The 18,896-nt window shown below is 36.9% G+C and overlaps 3 protein-coding genes across 3 annotated transcripts in view; 2 read left to right on the forward strand and 1 right to left on the reverse strand.

The window, feature by feature from the left end:
• ret (ret proto-oncogene receptor tyrosine kinase) overlaps positions 1-1,585 on the forward strand; it is a 28,989-nt gene extending 27,404 nt beyond the window's left edge. The window contains exon 20 of the mRNA XM_077236998.1: positions 719-1,585. Coding sequence (XP_077093113.1) covers positions 719-876 — 158 coding nt within the window. The 3' untranslated portion in view covers positions 877-1,585. The remainder of the gene's footprint in view (positions 1-718) is intronic.
• Positions 1,586-2,078: 493 nt separating this feature from the next.
• Positions 2,079-9,058, forward strand: csgalnact2 (chondroitin sulfate N-acetylgalactosaminyltransferase 2). Its single transcript, XM_077237000.1, has 8 exons — positions 2,079-2,219; positions 2,969-3,839; positions 4,010-4,226; positions 5,855-5,956; positions 6,322-6,503; positions 6,790-6,884; positions 6,967-7,048; positions 7,547-9,058. Exons 2-8 carry the CDS (start codon positions 3,188-3,190, stop codon positions 7,837-7,839), a joined length of 1,623 nt encoding a protein of 540 aa, XP_077093115.1. The 5' UTR covers positions 2,079-2,219; positions 2,969-3,187; the 3' UTR covers positions 7,840-9,058.
• A 261-nt stretch (positions 9,059-9,319) lies between these two features.
• Positions 9,320-18,508, reverse strand: sec23ip (SEC23 interacting protein). The gene is made up of 18 exons (XM_077236999.1): positions 18,286-18,508; positions 16,776-17,281; positions 15,586-15,799; positions 15,128-15,321; positions 14,947-15,036; positions 14,039-14,159; positions 13,751-13,840; positions 13,482-13,623; positions 12,651-12,859; positions 12,361-12,458; positions 12,052-12,219; positions 11,869-11,964; positions 11,615-11,788; positions 11,328-11,483; positions 11,046-11,148; positions 10,123-10,308; positions 9,875-10,040; positions 9,320-9,783 (listed from the first exon to the last, which is right to left on the reverse strand). Exons 1-18 carry the CDS (start codon positions 18,416-18,418, stop codon positions 9,702-9,704), a joined length of 2,928 nt encoding a protein of 975 aa, XP_077093114.1. The 5' UTR covers positions 18,419-18,508; the 3' UTR covers positions 9,320-9,701.
• Between the last annotated feature and the right edge of the window lie 388 nt (positions 18,509-18,896).

Below are 18,896 nucleotides of genomic sequence, written 5' to 3' on the forward strand. Positions count from 1 at the left end.
TTAAGATGTGTTTATGATTTACATCATATGTGAAATTTGTATTGGTTTGCAGTGCTTTAGGTTGAATTTTACATTTGAAACAGGTCCCGTGTGCTCTGGATGTGCTCTCTCTGTAATATCCTGAACATATTACAGAAAATTAATGTTTAAAGTAGATGGAGTCCGTTCTGAAATCAGTAAAGCTTTTGAATTAAACTCTTCATTTAGAGCATAAAAATATGCAAGACTTTCTTAGCTTTCCCTAAAATGATGGCATTAATAGTAGAATAAAAAAGCAATAAAATGGCCAGCAGTAAGACAGTTTCTGTGCATGGGCTCTTTGATGTCAATTATTTTTGGGAGTACACACACACACACACACACACACACACACACACACACACACACACACACAACCTTTTAGTAGAGCACTGATTATGTTTCAGTTAAAAGCATGTACATAGAATGCCAAAGACAACAGAAGCCACAATACTGATGTCATGATGACATCATAGAATATACTTTATGATGTTTTACAGTGGAATATTGACATGAATGACCAAAAAGCACTCAAAAAGGACCAAAGAATGATTTCATGCTTATTCCACATGCTCAAATGAATCCGAAATGCTGTTTTATGTAATTATGTTCAAAAGCTGAACTGAGTTTTGTTTGAGAGCCTTACTGTCTGGACTTAATGCTTCCTCGGTGCAGAAAAATGATATGTTCTCGTTTTTAGGCATGTCATACCCGAACTGGCCAGAGAAGAGCCCGGTACCTCTCAACAGACTTGATGCCACTAACCCTGTCTTTACAAGATATGCCAATGATAGTGTTTATGCAAACTGGATGGCTTTGCATTCTCCCGCAAAAATTGTGGACACGCTCGATAGTTAAAAACGCAAACCAAAATCATTGGTGGAAAAGACGTGGGGGGTGGGGAGATGTGTATATTTATATGATACTGTATATATGTTGTATGATGTTAAAGTCGGTTCCCTTTTATTTCTGCTGTTGTGTAGAAGATGGGAGGGTGGTAAAAGATTTCAAATTGGCTGGAATTGCATAAAACATGCTTCAGCAGCTCATAGGCGATTGTTACCACAAGGCCCTGTTGGCCATGTTGTGTCATTGCATGACTCTGTACAGTTCAATGTCCATGTTTAAGTGCCTGTGCCGCTTCATTTAGAGAACACCAGTTATAAATGCATGGCCGAGACAATCTTGGTCCCACTCCAGGAATTAAAGGGAGCTTCTTTACCATCACCTATTGCAGATGTTTGCCTCAAAGACTGGACATGTTTTGTTTTTGTTTGTTTTTTGGGACGAGGGGGGGGGGGGGGGGGGGGGGGTGACAGAAACAATTACTTTTTGTTTTTTAAATATTCATATTTCGCTCTGTGTTCACTACGAGTTATGAATATTTCCCATAACAGAGTATGAATATGTTTAATTTAATGTCATATGGTGGTTTAATTTTTATTCTTTGTAAAGACATTATTTGTTCACCAATAACTAGGCCTGCAATGCATAAAGCTGAGTGTGGTTCCTCATTATGTTGTCAAAACAATACATTTCAATAAATAAAACTGTAAGAAGATGTCAAGGTTTCATTTCTGTGTTTGTTATTTCATTACCAGACTTCATGAAAGAGTGAAAGAATAATTATAATTATTTACATAAAAAGATTCAAATGTTATGACATATGTCAAATCATGATTCTTATACTGTATGACCACAAAATTAATGAATGATCTGAAAAGCAAGCCCAGACTAGCCTACCCTTTGTAAACGTCAAATGGCCTAAAGGGTTATTTAAAAAAACTAAAAAATGGGTTAAATTTCCCCTTTGAATGGGAATATCTATTTAAATCAGACACAATAAAAGTTTTTCCTGACACACAAAGTGGAGCAGCAGCACGAACACAAAATAAATACAAGTAAAAAAAGACATGAAATGCAACTCTAAAAAGGAAGTAGGTTGATTTTCAACGCATACTTTTCAAAAATTTTAGGTTATTTTGTTTACCACAGTTTTTAACAATTTGTAAAACATCTAAAGACGACATACTTGCTTTTATTTTGAAATTTTGCCGCTCATAGCGGAAGGAACATGCTTCCTTTTTTTCATTGCCCCGTGGCGTTGTGTTCCCACCGTTCCCACATTAAGCTCGGTATTTTATTGAACAGTTGCATGAAGAAGCGGTTACCGACAGCCACATACAATAACAACCGCCGAGGTAAGTGTCGCACATTTCCGTGTTTGGTTTATCCAAGAAAACAACTTCAAGCTCGATGTTTTTTCCACAAATTACATTATTAGGTATTTGCCATTATGTCTTTTCATCAGGCTTATTGATCAATTAGCCAGATGTTTCCCTGTGCGCATAAAGCTGTGTTTCCTAGTTGATCTACAAACAAACTTAATATTATTCAGAGTCTTAGGTGTTTGTTTATATTAAAGCGTAAACATAAATTGCGCTACACATATAACTTACAGTTGTTTGCGGTGAATATGAATAGTTTTAAGTTATACAGTGTAACGTTACGGAGCCAGTCGGCAAAATAAACAGACCGGTTGATCAGGAATCCGCTTATCACAAGGCTGATAAAAACATTGATTCAATTTTTAAATTATTATTGTTGTTGATATATTTAAATTTGTATTGTCTTATTTTTGGATTATCTAAATTTCGATCCGCTTAAAATTATAGTCTATTTCTACGTAGACAACAATCTGAAACTTGCCTAGCAACAGTTTTACAATATTAATTCGTTTTATAAATAAATAACGTTTTAATAAAAAATTATATCATTGTTTAGTAACTGTTTTAAAGTTAAAAAAAAAAAAAGCAAGGCACTGTAGGCTGTTCAATTATTTTATATAGTTTTTAATTATTTTAACATTTGTTTTGACTATTTCTTATCTGGTTTGGTCTAAATATACTAAATAGAACATATATTTTTCATGATTTTAATCTCTTTTTAGATGTGGTGTTTCTCTAAACGGAGGGATATTGTGCAAGCAGGATGACAGTTTGTCAACTGTATATTCACACATCACTGAGGAATCTGAGCATGATCGACGTGCTGTAGTGTGAGAGGAGCAAGATTGCAAGAGAAATGTGACACTAGTGAACTTCCTCCGCTTTGCTTGGGAATGGATTAATGTGAAAGTGGCTGGTAGAGAGCACCCTGCCTCTCAGATATGCCCAGACGGGGGCTTCCTCTGCAGGGGCGGGCGCGCTGGCTTCTACTAGGTATATTTTTGATCCTGGTGCTGCTGCTCTTTGCTTACCTCCTGGAGTGCACACCGCCTGCGGATGTGAGTCAGGTGCTGCCTGGCCTGGGAGGAGATCCTTACGGGAAGGAGTATTACCAGGCCCTACTGCAGGAGCAGGAAGAGCGGCATCTCAGCCGAGCGGCCAGCCTTAAGAGGCAGATTGCGCAGCTCAAACAAGAACTCCAAGAGATGAGCGAGAAACTGATGGTACTTCAAAAAAAAAAGGAGGGCCCCGGGCCACAGAGCCTGATTGATGGCAGAGATCAAGAGCCGAGTGATCTCTTGGAGTACCTGCACTCACAAATCGACAAGGCGGAGGTGAATACGGGAGCGAGGCTACCGAGCGAGTATGCGCTTGTGCCCTTTGAGAGCTTCACCTCCACGAAGGTGTACCAGCTAGAGATGGGCCTGACACGCCATCCCGAGGAGAAGCCTGTGCGGAAGGACCGGAGGGATGAGTTGGTGGAGGTGATAGAAGCGGGTTTGGAAATTATTAATAACCCGGAAGACGATGACGGACAGGAGGACAACATCCCCATGCAGAGGCAGATGTTCACTGAAAGACATTTTTTTGAGGGTAAGAGCTGTTAAGATGAAGTATACTACTTTAGGTACCGTGTGTTCAGGGTTTCTGTGTACTTAACAGCGTTTGTTTGTATTTGAGGATAATAAAGGTGGTGTGAACTTTGCACAGCAAGAAATATTCTGTAACTCTAGCTGCTTTTGCGTACTTGCTATTCTTGGCAGGACTCTACAGGACCGAGAGGGACAAAGGCACACTGTATGAGCTCTACTTCGCTAAAGAGAATTCCCATGAGTACCGTCACGTCACCCTCTTCCGTCCATTTGGGCCCCTCATGAAAGTGAGGAGCACGTCTGTAGACGCCGCCAGCACCATCATTAACATCATAGTGCCGTTGTCAGGCCGCACTGAAGTCTTTGTTCAGTTTTTGCTCAACTTCAGGTGAGAAGGTCACTGTGGAAGGTTGCAGGAAGTTTGCTCGTGTAAATGTACACTTTTATAGAGTGCTGCAGTGATGATGCATTTTTGTTTCTAAGTTTCTAGACAAAAACCCAATAGGATTTTTTCCATTGGCTTTTGGATTATTGTAGAAAATAAGCTCTGTGACCAACAAAAATGTATGATTCTTACATGTTTACTTCATCGTGATAATCTTCAGAAATGAACATAACTTTTATGAATTTTGAAGCCTAAATACAATCGGCAGAAGTAAAAGAGCTAAACGTTGGCTATAAGGGAAGTACACCACAGTCGCCACCATTAAGCTTCTGAAAACTCTTACAGTCATTATTTAAAAGCATTTGTCAGTTTAAGTTCAAATAGTTTGCAAGATCGTGATTAAGAACTCAATGAGGCTGTAAAAGCGCAATAGTGAGTAGATGAGTTATTCTGTTCGGCTGATAACGTTTAACCCAACAACCTCTGTAGTCCAATTTAGCCACTTGTTAGCAACCGGCTTTTTCAGGACAAGTAAAGTTTTCTTCTTTTTTTTTTGTATGAGTGGTGTATTCCTGATATCATAGATATGTATACGTAGATTCCAGATGCCATCTTGGAACAGTCAGCATGTCGTCACTCACAGTAAGAATCAATGATGCCACAACATTGCGTAGCTTTTGGTTGTCAAACCACTTAGATTTAAATTCCAGAAGAAATGGGATAACCTTTCACAGATGAGAATGTGTTGGGTTGTGTTTTAAATCAACTCAAAAATACAGGTTTTTACTATGGTACTTTTTAATGTTGTGTTAGAGGATGCCTTTGTCTGGTATTGGGTTTGTTTTGCAAAATAATCTGCTGAAGTCTATTGCAGAGTCAAACATGTGTCTAACTGTCGGGTGCAGACGCACCGCTTTGACTGTTCCAATATGGCGGACGGCACATGTATAGAGGCCCATAGAAACAGCTGCAAATGAGGAATCTATGTATATATATATATATATCTGACTGATTTATTTTATGTCTTAGAATAAAATGTGAAAGTATCTTGAGCTTGTGTTCACCCCTAAGCTCATTGACTTGAGGATGATGGAACCGGAAGTGCTAAAATGCTAACTCGTTTCTGTGTTTTCGCCTACAAATACACGTAGGCTAATTTCTGCAGCACTAAAGAAATTCACAGACAACAAGATCCATTGTTCATTGTCAATAGCGATATAAGAAGCACTGATGAGACAGAACTCGCTTTTAATCCAAGTAGCTTTCTGATAGTCAACACGGTGAATTCACGTGACTAACTTCAACCTGATGCTAAGTTTATTTGGGAATGTGCAAAATGTTTCACCCTCATGCACACAAAACTCCCGACCATGTGGACTCCTATTGAAATGACTGGATTTTAAACAAAATTTCACCAAGCATGTAAAAGAGATTCTGGGTTCGTGTCTGGGAATGTGTGTCAGTGTGTTCTTGTGTGCTGCTAATCATACGGTTGAACCTTCTAAAGATGTGTGGAATGCAGCAACACGCAGCCAGATGTTACACAGTTTTACAAGGGAATGTTTTCCAGTACAGTTTTCTCTTTGGTAGTTTTGGAAATGTTGTGATCAGACGGTGTTTTCTGTGTGCAGGGAGGTTTGTGTACAGCAGGACAAGCGAGTGCATCTCACAGTGGTGTATTTTGGTCAGATGGGCTTGCAGGAGGTGAAGGCGTCTCTGAGGAAAATGTCCAGGTTTGAGCTTTGCAAATGTTCTGTGATATTGCATGTTGCACTGATCCTCAATGGAGGAAACCCAAGGAAAAGGAATTTGCTGTTTACTCATCTTAATGGGGCAGTAGAGACTGTAATTTCCTTGAATAGCAGGAATTAAGCTTCCTTTTTCATAATTATTGTGCGCAGAGCTCGTATAGTAATTCACATTGTCTGTACAGTACCATTCAAAAAATTTGAAGTCAGTAAGATTCTTATTTAAAAGAAATAGGGCTGCGCAATATATCGCAAAAAGATTGTAAACGCATGTTATTTCCCAGTGTGGTTGGTATAAATCTTCTAAGCCTCATTTTGCTTCCTACACTGTTATTCATGATCCTTTCCAGTGAGGAGAACTTCAGTAACTACACTCTGATCCCTGTGGATGAGGAGTTTTCGCGTGGCCGTGGTCTGGACATTGGAGCTCACGCGTGGGAGAAAGGGGGTGACGTGTTGATGTTCTTCTGTGACGTTGACATCTACTTCACACTGGAATTTCTTAGTACCTGTCGTCTCAATACAGCTCCAGGTTTGTCATCTCAACAATCATTTATATCTAAAACATTCATGGACCCATTACTAGAAAAAACAATTTTGCCCTTGTTTGATTGCACTATAAGATGCGTGTACTTTCAGTTTGTTTTCCATCTAAGCAGTAATAATATTAGTGATAATAGGATATGTAGCAGATAAATTAATGACATTTACTGGTTTTATGCATGGTTGACAGAACAGTATAAATTATCTTCATCAAGAATCATTTGTATACTAAAAATGTAAATGTAATTTTATTTAAAAAAAATTCTCCCTTGCAGGAAAACGAGTTTTCTATCCGGTGGTTTTCAGTTTGTACAATCCAGCTATAGTTTATGGAAATCTTGAGTTTCCACCCCCAATTGAGAGTCAGCTGGTATGTAACCAAGATTTATTTTTAGAATGTATGGCTTTCTAGTGATTCAAAAGAAAATGAGACAATTGTATGCCGTTTATAGATTCATAAAAAAGATGCTGGATTCTGGAGGGATTTTGGATTTGGCATGACTTGTCAGTATCGCTCTGACTTCCTTAGCATTGGTAAGTTAATGTGGACTTTTAGATTGTAGGAAATATTTTAATAATAATAATTTTCTTATGTAGGGTGACCTTTGACCAATAATTATATAAATATATATATATATATATATATATATATATATTCTGATTTAATAATAATAATAGGAAATTTTACTTAAGCAGCAAATCAGCAAGGATCATGTGACAGCTTTGCCATCACAGGAATAAATAAAATTATAATATTTATTTAAATGGAAAACAATTATTTTAAATTGTAATAATATTTCACAATATTGCTGTTTTTACTATATTTTTGCTGAAATAAATGCTGCCTTGGTGAGCATAAGAGACTTATGAATGACATATGAAACAATAAACAAGATTTTCTTTTTTCCTTCGTAAATTAATGCATGTATGAGAGTACTAATCCATCAGATGCTTTAAATTACAATAAAAATATCCTTTTTTTTATAAATATATATATATATATATATATAACTCATGGTTTCTCTTTTAAAGGAGGATTTGATCTGGAAGTGAAAGGCTGGGGTGTAGAAGATGTGCACTTGTACAGGAAGTACCTACGGAGTGAACAGATTGTGATCCGGACCCCTGTGTCGGGCCTCTTCCACCTTTGGCACGAGAAGCTGTGCGCAGACGAGCTGACCCCGGAACAGTACCGCATGTGCATCCAGTCCAAGGCCATGAATGAGGCGTCACACTCTCATCTGGGCATGCTTGTGTTCAGAGAGGAGATTGAGACTCACCTTCGAAAGCAGGCCTACAAAACTCAGAGCAAACCAGCAGAATGAATCAACAATGCAGTAAAGAGCACATCTTTGTTGATAACAGCAATGAAGAAATGGGCCAAAATGTTGTTGTCTTTTTGAACTGAAGTCAAATCAAAATAATTATCCTGGGATTACAGAAGACTTTATGACAACAAAGAAGACTAAGTGTTACGGGAGGATGGTACTGATTGGTACTACATAAATAGTTTACTTTGATTTACGTTCTTGAATAGTTTGCTTTAATGCCAATTTAGGTTTAGGTGTTAAGCACTAAAAGGACTTTTTAGATTTATTACATACTGTATGTGAAAAATGAAAAGTCCCTCTGGGGAAACGAGTTACTGAAGAAATTGTCTGGGCCTCATTCATGAAAAAAAGTTTGTGCAAAGTTTTATTGCATAAATTGTCTCATTGAATTGAATGCAACAGCTTGCATAAATGTTTTATACAAATGATTTGCACAGTTGTTCTGCTTATAATTTATAAATAATGGCTATTGAGAAGACATGTAAAGAGCATGTTTTTGTTTTTTATTTTGCCATTAATTGGCTAAGCCATTAGTTACATTTCTATATTATGTCTAGTGGTGTCAGATAGATTAATTGTGATTAATCGCATCTAACATAAATGTTTGTAAATATATAGTTTGTGTGCGTGTATATGCACACAAACTTTTGATTAATCGATTTGACAGCACTAATAATTTCTGTTGAAAATCGTTGCGCTGTGATAAAAAGGGAGATCCGTTGCTAAAAGGGACAATCATCCACATATGGATGTAGATAAACTTGCCATGCTGGATTTGTACTGTAGGTCATGTTTCTGCTGGAACAGTATTCAGACTTTCCCCCAAGTCTTCCACGTCTTTGCTGTGTGAGATAGCATGGACCTGATATGCATTTTGATGCATGTGTCAAACTTTTACTTTGCACCATGTGTGAGGACACTGGTCAGTGCTATAGTGTAATCTGTCAACAGGGTAAACGGGACCTAAATGCTTTGGCCCCTGCAACCACTTTGATTTGAATCTGTGGTATAGTGTGGTATAGTCAGTGTTGAGGTATTAAAAAAACTGAACTACCTCCTTCATTTCTGACTGAACTGTTGATGGACATTGAGTTAATTCCACTGGCTGGTAGATTGAAAATAACCTTTGCTATCTATTGTAAAGCCTCAAATTGATCAGGATGTTGAGTTCCATTGCTAATTTTCTAAAACAAATAAAAAATACAACAAGCTATTTTTAATGTTTGTCCCCAAAATAAACCATGAAGGTGTATGATTAGATTTTAGTGCTTGATCGAAATTTAACTCTTTTAGGACTTCTGGGAAGTGATGCAGCAGTGCGAACCTTGAAACATAGTCCTAATATTTGATTGTCAGCGGTTCTGCCATACATTTTTGTTCCAAATCATAAGCCAGTAAATATCATTTACTCAAATATACCAATTTACAGAAGATAACATAACATATCTATAACAAGCAAGAGCAACACAACCGCTACTAACAGTTCAGTTTATTATGATTCTTGGTTGTAGTTTTTACACAGCATAGTCAATATTTATTTTCTAACTCTAGATAAAGTTTATGTTAATACCATGATTCCATTTGCAATTGCACACAAACATTTGCAGCTCTATAAGCTATAAAAAAAAATATATTTTAACCTGTTGCAGTGGTATTGAAATCCACTATTAATTTCTTAATTTAAGACACATGGAATAATACAAGTGTATTCATTTTTATACAACAGACTACAGGAAAATAAAATAACAAAAACTGCTGGGACAGTCCAGGTTGAATAGTTGAAAACTGTTTAAAATATTTATTTATCTTCAAAGCAATATGATTTCTGATGAATAAGGAGTTAGTGATCCATTACATTAATGCACTGAATGATCTGGCCGTACATCCATTGACTTATAAATTTCCTTGAGAAGAAGCAGAGCTGTATCTTCAGATTCCCTGAGGAAAGAGACAAAACAGTCTTTATTGTATTTCACAAAATGAAAATAATAATAGTTACATAATGACATTGTTATGGAAGATCACATACCAGTAACACAGATGACTCTGGAGTGCAAACAGGTATTCGTTAAAGCTCTCGATGGGTTTCTCTTGCAGGACGTAGTCAATGCGATTCCCTCCATTCAGCAGGCCCACTTTTACATGCGTCTCCTCTTCCTTCTGAGGCTCGGGACTCTCAACCATCTTACTCTCCTCTGCAAACAAACCATTAGATTCAGATTCAGTTTGCACAGTGAACTGATGACACTAAGAGGATCTGCATTGTGGGTGACTGACCTTCCCCTTCCTGCATTTCCTCTTGTGCTTTGATCTGACTGGCGACCATGGCGAGCTGTTCGTGCAGTTGAGCGGAAGAGGTGTGAGCACGCGCAAACTCATTCAGAGTCTGCCAAGCAGTCTTCAGAGAGCTGATGAAGCCGTGCTTTAAGTCAGAGCCCATCCTGGATAAACTCTCTTTTAATTCTGGATGCAAGACACACAAAGTTTAGTTTGTAACCAAGAAAATTAATGCATTCTATTATGTTACAATGCTGCTTATTTATTTTTGAAGTTTTCTTTGCTTTATCAACACCAGAAATTTGAACCAGTACAATTTACTAATTTTTAAAATAATAATAATTATTTAAAATGTATATTTAAAAAGTTGGTTATTTAAATCATATTTAAATTAAACTATTTAGAAAAAAAAATGAACGGTATAAAATGCAAAGAAATTGTCAACAGGGTTCATACACATTTCTACCAATAAATTTCCATGACTTTTGAGGCAAATATTCATGACCAATATTCCATGAAATGTCTGTGTATACATGTAAAATAAGAATAAAAATCCATATTCAAATTTCAAATCACAGCAGATCTTTATGACAAGCTATGTGGTTTAATACAAAATAAACATGTACTTTATTATTTAGTATTCGTTTCAGCGATGACTAATCTGAATGCCTCTGATTGGCCATCACAATAATAAGCTCAACAGAAATGTGTGTGATTGGTTATAATGCTCATTGCTGCAAAACAAAATCTGATGGAATGCCGCAGTCAGACAGATCGATTTAACGTTATGTACTGTAGTTTGTTTAACCAATATTATCACTTAAACATATATTCTATTATATAAATATTTTGAAAAAAAACACGTCCATATCTTTCCCAAAACTTCCTGGGTTTATTTATTTTCCAAAACTTTTCAAACATACCGAGATGAAGCCTCTTTCTCCCTTTATGATGAGGGATCAAAACCGGTTCCAGTTCAATGTCTGGTAAGATCATGGGTTCAATCCTGTATGCAACTGGATCAAGCTGAGAACACAATATCATTAATGTATTACCGACACAGCTAACACTGAGAATGTTACATTTCCAAATCATGTTGTTTATTATTCTTCATTTACACTGACACTTTAGTCGTAAACCACATGATTTCCAAAAGATCAGATGCAGCTGTAGAGAAGCAGTAGACGATCTAAGACACAACTCACTGGATGGTAGATATTGAAGAACCCTTTGCAGGTGGGAAGCTGGTAAGACTCTTCAATTTTCTCCACCCCACGTACTGTCAGAAACATCCCGATGGGAGAGCCGAGAGCAAAGAAATTCACCGGTTCAAAGTCTAGAGCATGATATACCACCGACACCTAAAGGAGACCATCCAAGATTGCAGAGCATATTCATGTTTCAGACCCACAATCAGCTTCTGACAAAATGACCTTCATTCAATCATCTTGGTCCATAGATCAATTCGGGATGGTGTGAATTCAAGCTTTACCTGTCCTGTGCCTATTTCAAAATAGTTGTAATCTACATGGATTGAGGACATGTTCCTTCCCACTGGCAGTTTGCTGGTGGAAGGATCTGGTGTGGGCTCTGTCTGGACGGGAGGTTGGGTCTCTTTTGGTTCCTCTTTTTCTACAGTTTTCTCTTTCACAGCCTTTCGTGCCGCCTGTCGAGAAGAAAATGTGTTTCAAAGCATCACATCAGAATGGACAACTGAAAACCTAATGCAAACAACTGAAAATTTGCCTGTTTTGCAGAATTCTCTTTGACAAAGTTGGCAAGTTTTTTACGTGGCCCCAGAGGAATACCCATTTCCTTTAGGTCATCTACTGTGCATAACAGCTGTAATAGAGATAGAGCAATAGCAGTGATGAGTTGCTTATTGTTTTAATATAAAAGGTGTAAAAACTAATTTAGAAATGCTCTCACCAGAGACTCAATATCAATCCTCTCAGTTTCAAAGGTGCTCAGATACTCAGACAAACTCAGCATCTCCAGAACAGATGACAGGTTGCCAATCTCTTCTTCTTCCTCTTTGGCCTCTTCCTCAGCAGTCGCTACAGTAGCCACTTCATTGGCCTGGACGACGGGACTTCCCTACAATAATTAAAATAAGGTCATCTTATACACCCATAAAGGTTGTGTGTTGCAGGAATGCCATAAACAGAACATGTCATAATACTACTTCAATTAATGTGCAGCATTTTAAGATCATACTCATCCAAAATGTACTGATACCTGTTTCACTTTAGGTGGCGCATTTCCATTGGTTACTGGACCTGATAAAGGTGAGCAGACCTTCTGATTGGACAGCAGGTCAAAAAGTATCAAAGAGCCTATAGATTAGGGGAAATAATAAATTGAAAGAAATTTGAAATACAAATATGAATTCTAGTTTAGTTCAATATACATGGTGTTGTTAAAAACTAAATGTACTCTAATAGTGCATCACTTTAGTTCAAGCTTTATCTTAATCATTTAAGGCCAATGATTCAGAGCTAAAGCATGTAAAAGGAAAGGATTCTCACCCAAGCTGTGTCCAGACACGGACACTCTGCCTTTGAAGTCTGGGTTTCTTTCCATGAATAGTGTGTGTAAGCGGTTGATCTCAAAAGCCACGGTGTCCATAATGGTCTGACAGTAGGTTGGGCTGTTGTAGAAAAGCACGTCTAAAAGGGTTTCATTAGTGAAGTGACGCAAACGACCTGTGCTGGGCAGAGTAATCTTCTTTATCCTCCTACATGATTCAAAATGTAAAAGACAGAAAGAACTAAATTACAAAACAAAAGTTTATGATATAACAGACAACATATAGGGGAATGAGAATTATTTTTCAATAATCTTAAAAAAAAAAAAAGTTTCCAAAACTTTGACCAACCAGTTTCCATTTTTTTTCCAGAGAGGGATGAAATATGATCAAAAATACAGTAAAAACAGCAATATTGTGAAATATTATTACAATTTAAAAGTACTTTTCTATTTATTTTTATACATGTTAAAATGTAATTTATTCCTTGATCACAATTTGATCAAATCAAGCTCCGACAGACGCCAACAGACTCATGGGTAACTCACTGATATTAAAAAAAACAGACGAAGTTTCTGTTGCTGTCTGTCAGTGTGGTGGCCTTAAGGGATCCTTGCTGAACAAAAGTATTACTTTCTTAAAAAAAAAAAGTTTATTTTGAATAGAATTGACAATATATCATATTTATGTTTAAATTATATATTGGTGGGCTGAAGAGTCAGTACAAAAGAAAGCAATCAGCAAAAGCAAAACCGGGAACATTAGTTTTAGGCCTAATATAAAGCACCCAAGTTAGACTTCCTCTGAATGTAGCTGAAGGTTGTGTCTCTACCTGTCAACCCCTGTGGCGTCACCGTGCAGAGCCGTGTGCCAATGCACAGGCAGAAACTCCACACGACTAATGACATGATCATCACGAGCCTTCTTAAAATGACTCTGCAACAACTTCAAGGACACACTGCGGAAGTCATCCACTGAAAACACACAAACACAGTTTGACTTGTGTTCAAGACTTCACATCAAAACAGTAGGATTCATTTTTACTGAAAGTGTTTGACTAAAACCTTAGAAAACTGTTCTCAAAATGTGCGTAACACATACCACACTCCACCATGCTTCTAAACCTCAGGTCACAGACGGGGCCGATGCCATGCACCATAAACACCAGATGATCCACCTGAGCCATCTCGCCTAGACAGGAAAAGACCATTTTCTTCAGTGAATCTGCCATGCTATGCATTCACCATCACATAATACAGACGAATCTTGAGTTTGAAGGCTGTTTGACAAGTTGTATTTTGAAACTTTGGAGACTTTAAAGTGAGAAAGCAAAACTAAAAAATCACTTATTTTTTGTATGGCATTAGTGAGAACAAAAGACCGATTTACCATCAGGAACTTCATCTTGATCATCGTCCACACCCCTCTTGACAACCCGAGGTCGGGTCTGACCGTCCTGTGTCGTGCCCCACTCATCAGGCATGGCAGATGGCTGAAACTGCACAATCACCTGAGGAAACAAACAATCATTTAAGCTACAAGGAAAAAGTGTTTACTATATCTAGTGTCTATTCTAATGATAAGTTTAGATGACAATGTTGTATTAAAACCAGAAACATTTTTCCTTCACGTTTTTCCATGTACACATGACAATCCCCGTTCACACAGATCCAAGAAAACGACTAAAAACGCTGTATTATGCATGCCAGGCCAGTAGTTGGCGATGTCATTTTGTAAAGAAACACTTCCCACCAAAGACCTTATTCAGAGCAGCGCCCTGACAGGTATGGAAGCGAGGCTGTGAGGGATAGATTTACCGTGCTTTCAATGGAATCCGCTATAAAAAGTTGTATAAAGCTCCAAGATCACTTAAAATTTCGGTAGACAAAAAAAACCCACACAATATGAGCTGTGGAAAATTATGTCTCGGATAGATATTTTTTGCAGTGTTTCGTCAACAAAACAATCCAAAAACACATTAAATAACAGTATTACCTACTGAAAAGAAGCATGTCTCCTTCATAGCCTCACTTTCATTCCCATAAAAAACCAAAGTGGCGCTGCTGTGAATAAGGTCAATAGACTAAACATGTAATACGCATGCGCATGACCTCACCACTTTCACAAATTCACGTTTTTGTAATTTACACATAGACCAAAACTGTATCTTTTTGAAAAACTTGCACTTTGAAACCCGTCTTTAAAAATGTTGCATTTTCATGCCCCTCAAAACACTGTTGTTGTGTAAATAAATGGGCAAAATGCATGAAAAGTTTTCCGTTTCTAGAGCATCTTACCTTTGGATTGTGCATTACGATGGTCTCACCAGATGGGAATTCCAGTCGTCGATGCCACTGATTAGTGGTAACAGCTTTCTTATATTCGACCTGTTTACAGCAGACAACACTGAGCAGTTAAAATGTCATCCTAATCGTCTGTTCTGAATACTGATTAGGAAAAGTATAGGGAAGCACAAACCTCCAGCTTCTCACTGAATTCTTCTGAATATGGGATGAAGCGACTGTCTGCATCTCCTTTGTAGAACCAGGAACAGCGGCGGACCTCGGTGGGCTCTTCCTCCCAGTAAACAGAGGTCCGTGTGCGGTCGTACAGCTGCACGTCATAGCGCCCTCCATCCGTACACACAATCACATTCTCTGGATCTGGCTGGACTGAAGCAAAAGATTGCGAAGTGACTGTTGTGAAATAGACTAAGAGTGGCCACATGCTCTTGGCATACATAGAAAAACACTTTTAAATCTCAAACAAATTAAGTAACAGTGACAGAGGCATTTAGCCTAACATTCACTCAATTTAGTTATCTTAAAAGTAAACACACAGGCTCCATACTGTACATCATAAGCTAGAGAACTAATGCCAAAATTTTGGCAGCGCCTTGTGCAAATTTTCAGCCATGAAAACACTCCCTGTCTTACCAGAGTTGAACGTCTCTTCCAAGCGAATGGAATCCAGAATACTAAAGGGAAGCCAGACCATCTTTGACTCCACTTGCTTACAGTAGAACCAGTGATGTTGTACAGGTTCATAAACATTATATGTGTATGGCACCATTGAGTTGGCAGGAACTAACGGTCCTGCCATGCTAGTCGTTGCAGGGGGCGGTGGAATCTGTGTTGGGGGAGGCTGGGGCTGAGGAATAGCAAAACAGTATAAGGACAAAGTGCAATCCCTTTTTCAAACAGTTATATATATATATATATATATATATATATATATATATATATATATATATGTGTGTGTGTGTGTGTGTGTGTGTGTGTGTGTGTGTGTGTGTGTGTGTGTGTGTGTGTGTGTGTGTGTGTGTGTGTGTGTGTATAAAACAAAATATGCCATGTTTCTTAAACATACTTAAAAACACACTTAATTGAATAAACTTAAACAGTTTTTTCTTTCTCGATTTTATTAACATATATATATATATATTATATATATATATTAACACCAATATCAATATTCTGATTGATACAAATCTGCTAATTATTTTTATGAAAATATTTTTTAATAAAGTGAATTTAATAATTACAAAATTATGCTGTATAAGCATTTATAACTAAAACTATTAAAAATGTATTGGTGGTAACGGAAAGCAAAAATTAAATATAAATAAGATGAAATAAGAGTGAAATAAGTTAAATATTTTTAAGTGGAAGTACTAAAATGACTAAAAATTACTTAAAATGGAAAATATAATAATTCAAAATATTACTAAATACTAAAATAACACTGTATTGTACAGTATGAAAAATAGGATTTTATTTGATGTTATTTTATTATTAGTGTTTTTAAAGATTAACTTTAAATGAGCATTTCATGATGGCAAAGGTAATCTAAATGTAAAATATAGGAATTTAGCATCAACAATTAAATATCAATATCGGCTGATATAAATCAAATATCAATTGATACCAATAAAAACAACAACAAAATATCTCTAATAAGGGCCGACAACCAATGTGGTATGATATGAACTGCAGTTGGTCTCAATAGACAATTAACAGCACTGATATTGGCAGCAGATGCTATTTTGAGTTAAAAAAAAAAACCTTATAACTATAAATTTAAGCTCATAGTGATTTAAAGACAAAGATGGCATTACGTGACCAACCTTGGTGAACACTGTGGGTGGAGTCTGGAACGAGGGAGCAGGTATCGCCTGAGAATAGGGGTTTAGATGCTGGGGTGTTTGGCTGGGGGTCTGCTGCTGTAATTCAGGAGCCATGAGATAGGGATTAGCTTTGCTACTGGCAGCTGTGTGCCGGTATGGATTATAGGATTGCTGGGAGCTCTGCGGAGGAGGAGTCGGTGCATTAGGCGGAGGAGTGTATGAACCCACAGGGGTCTGATTAGCAACACTGCCATATTGCTGAATGGGGTTCATGTGAGATACAGGTGGGTTCAGAGGCAGACTAGCTGCAATGGATACAGGCGACGGGCCAGTTGTTGATGGAACGACAGTGGCGGCTGGAGGCGGGCATGGCTGTTGCCCAATAGAAGCAAATGGGTCGCTGCTGTTGGTCACACTTGAGAAATAATTGAAAGTGGACGCCTGAGGAGCTGCTGATGACGTCTGACCAAGAAAACTGTCTTCTTCTCCAACTTCAATGGCATCATCTTTACAGAGGATGATATAAAGAAATGCAAAGCAAATTTATAGTTTATAATATTAGTATACAATATTAATATATATAGTATTTATAACATAGAGAAACATAATATAACCGGTTAGTTAGAATACAAGAAAAAAGCATATCATAAGTGGTAAGCATTTTATTTTCTTAATTTTAAATTAATTTTTCAAAAATACATGAATAATCAGAGTGTGCTCAGGCTATTATAAATACGTCCCTGGATTTAATTGGCCACCCTGCGTTAACAGAAACACTCAAAATTAAAATAAATGTATTTTTTTATTCAAATAAATAATAATAAAAATTAGCATTAAAATTATTATCCATTAAACTATTCACCAGTGAAATATGAATATGAAGCATGAAGACTGACTTTGATATTTGCTTGAGTTGAATTTATTAATGTTTTCATAAATATCTGACAGTGTTTATAAAGAGTTGGAGAATATGGGGATAATGCATACAGGATTTTTTTTTTAAAATGAACCTTGTCCTTATTTCTGGATATAGCAGTAATGTTTCTGAAAAAGACACAAATGTATATTGTGTTCCTATACTATATAATGGAATTTAGATGACGTTTTGGTGTGATGACAGGAGGTTTTAGACAGTGAGTGACAATGCAATGCAATCTCATCATTTTGATGAAGACTAAAGGCAGTTTTGAGTTAAGAACATAGCAAAGAAATCTGATTAATTTTACACTGAAAATGTTACCGTTTGGTACATATTTGCCATGTATATAAAAGCAAGTGTAACGTCAACTGTTCTCTTACTAATCAAGCAAATAAAATCAATACAAAACTCATAAAATATTTGACATCAGTAAAAACGGGAAACTCTGTTTTCTGGATTTAAGAGTGAAATAATCTTACAGAAAGCATGATCTATTTATCATAAAAAGAAGAGACCTTTGAGCTGAAAAACAGAGGAAAGCTAACATCACTAGCCACTAAAGCAGCTCATTTGAAGTCTTTATAAGCTCACCTCCTGATAAAACCGCCGGGCCCGTGGCCTGACTGACAGGTAGGAACGGCAGGCTAAAGTTGAACTCCGGAGCTCCTGAAAACAGCAGATTTGCGCTGCTGCTAGGGATGTTATTGGCTTTCCTATCAGCCATTTTCAATCAAAAATTACACGTAGCTTGTCCTCCAGTCGGAACAGGCAGAGCTTTTTTTTACAACACTTCCTGGTTCGTCACTGTAAAGATAAAGGGGTTTTCTGGATTTTCACAGATCTTTGCTTCATTGATAGTCTGAAAGGTTCATACGGTAATCAAACTCTGACGCCTAGTACATGATATACAGATTAGCGACACGTTGACGTCCTAAGGCAAAAGTAATCAACGACAAACAACGTCGATATTTTAATTTCTTTCGTTTTTCTTTTAAAACCAGTTGTTATTCTAGGAAGCAAAAACACTTTTAAAAGTACAAGAACTTCTTACTTAAATGGTTGAATAAAATCTAAATTTCAGTTTTATGGAAACACTCTGAATTCATAGTGGTACTTGAACATAACTAATTTATTTATTATTAAATTATTATAAATGAATTTTACGTATTTATTATATATATTTATATATATATATAATTATT

The sequence above is a fragment of the Siphateles boraxobius genome, unplaced genomic scaffold (genome assembly GCF_051911475.1).
Source record: "Siphateles boraxobius isolate OS27281-9 unplaced genomic scaffold, OSU_SipBor_1 20, whole genome shotgun sequence".
NCBI classification, from domain to species: Eukaryota; Metazoa; Chordata; class Actinopteri; order Cypriniformes; family Leuciscidae; genus Siphateles; species Siphateles boraxobius.

What these genes read in the sequence shown, in the direction of transcription:
- csgalnact2 (XM_077237000.1), top strand. Translation starts at nt 3,188, where the DNA reads ATGCCCAGACGGGGGCTTCCTCTGCAGGGGCGGGCGCGCTGGCTTCTA. An exon ending in TCTCTGAGGAAAATGTCCAG is followed by an intron (nt 5,957 to 6,321) that starts GTTTGAGCTTTG and finishes GATCCTTTCCAG; the next exon opens with TGAGGAGAACTTCAGTAACT. An exon ending in CCCCAATTGAGAGTCAGCTG is followed by an intron (nt 6,885 to 6,966) that starts GTATGTAACCAA and finishes TGCCGTTTATAG; the next exon opens with ATTCATAAAAAAGATGCTGG.
- sec23ip (XM_077236999.1), bottom strand. Translation starts at nt 18,418, where the DNA reads ATGGCTGATAGGAAAGCCAATAACATCCCTAGCAGCAGCGCAAATCTG. An exon ending in TAGAAGCATGGTGGAGTGTG is followed by an intron (nt 13,624 to 13,750) that starts GTATGTGTTACG and finishes GTGTGTTTTCAG; the next exon opens with TGGATGACTTCCGCAGTGTG. An exon ending in GACGCCACAGGGGTTGACAG is followed by an intron (nt 12,860 to 13,481) that starts GTAGAGACACAA and finishes TGAATCATGTAG; the next exon opens with GAGGATAAAGAAGATTACTC.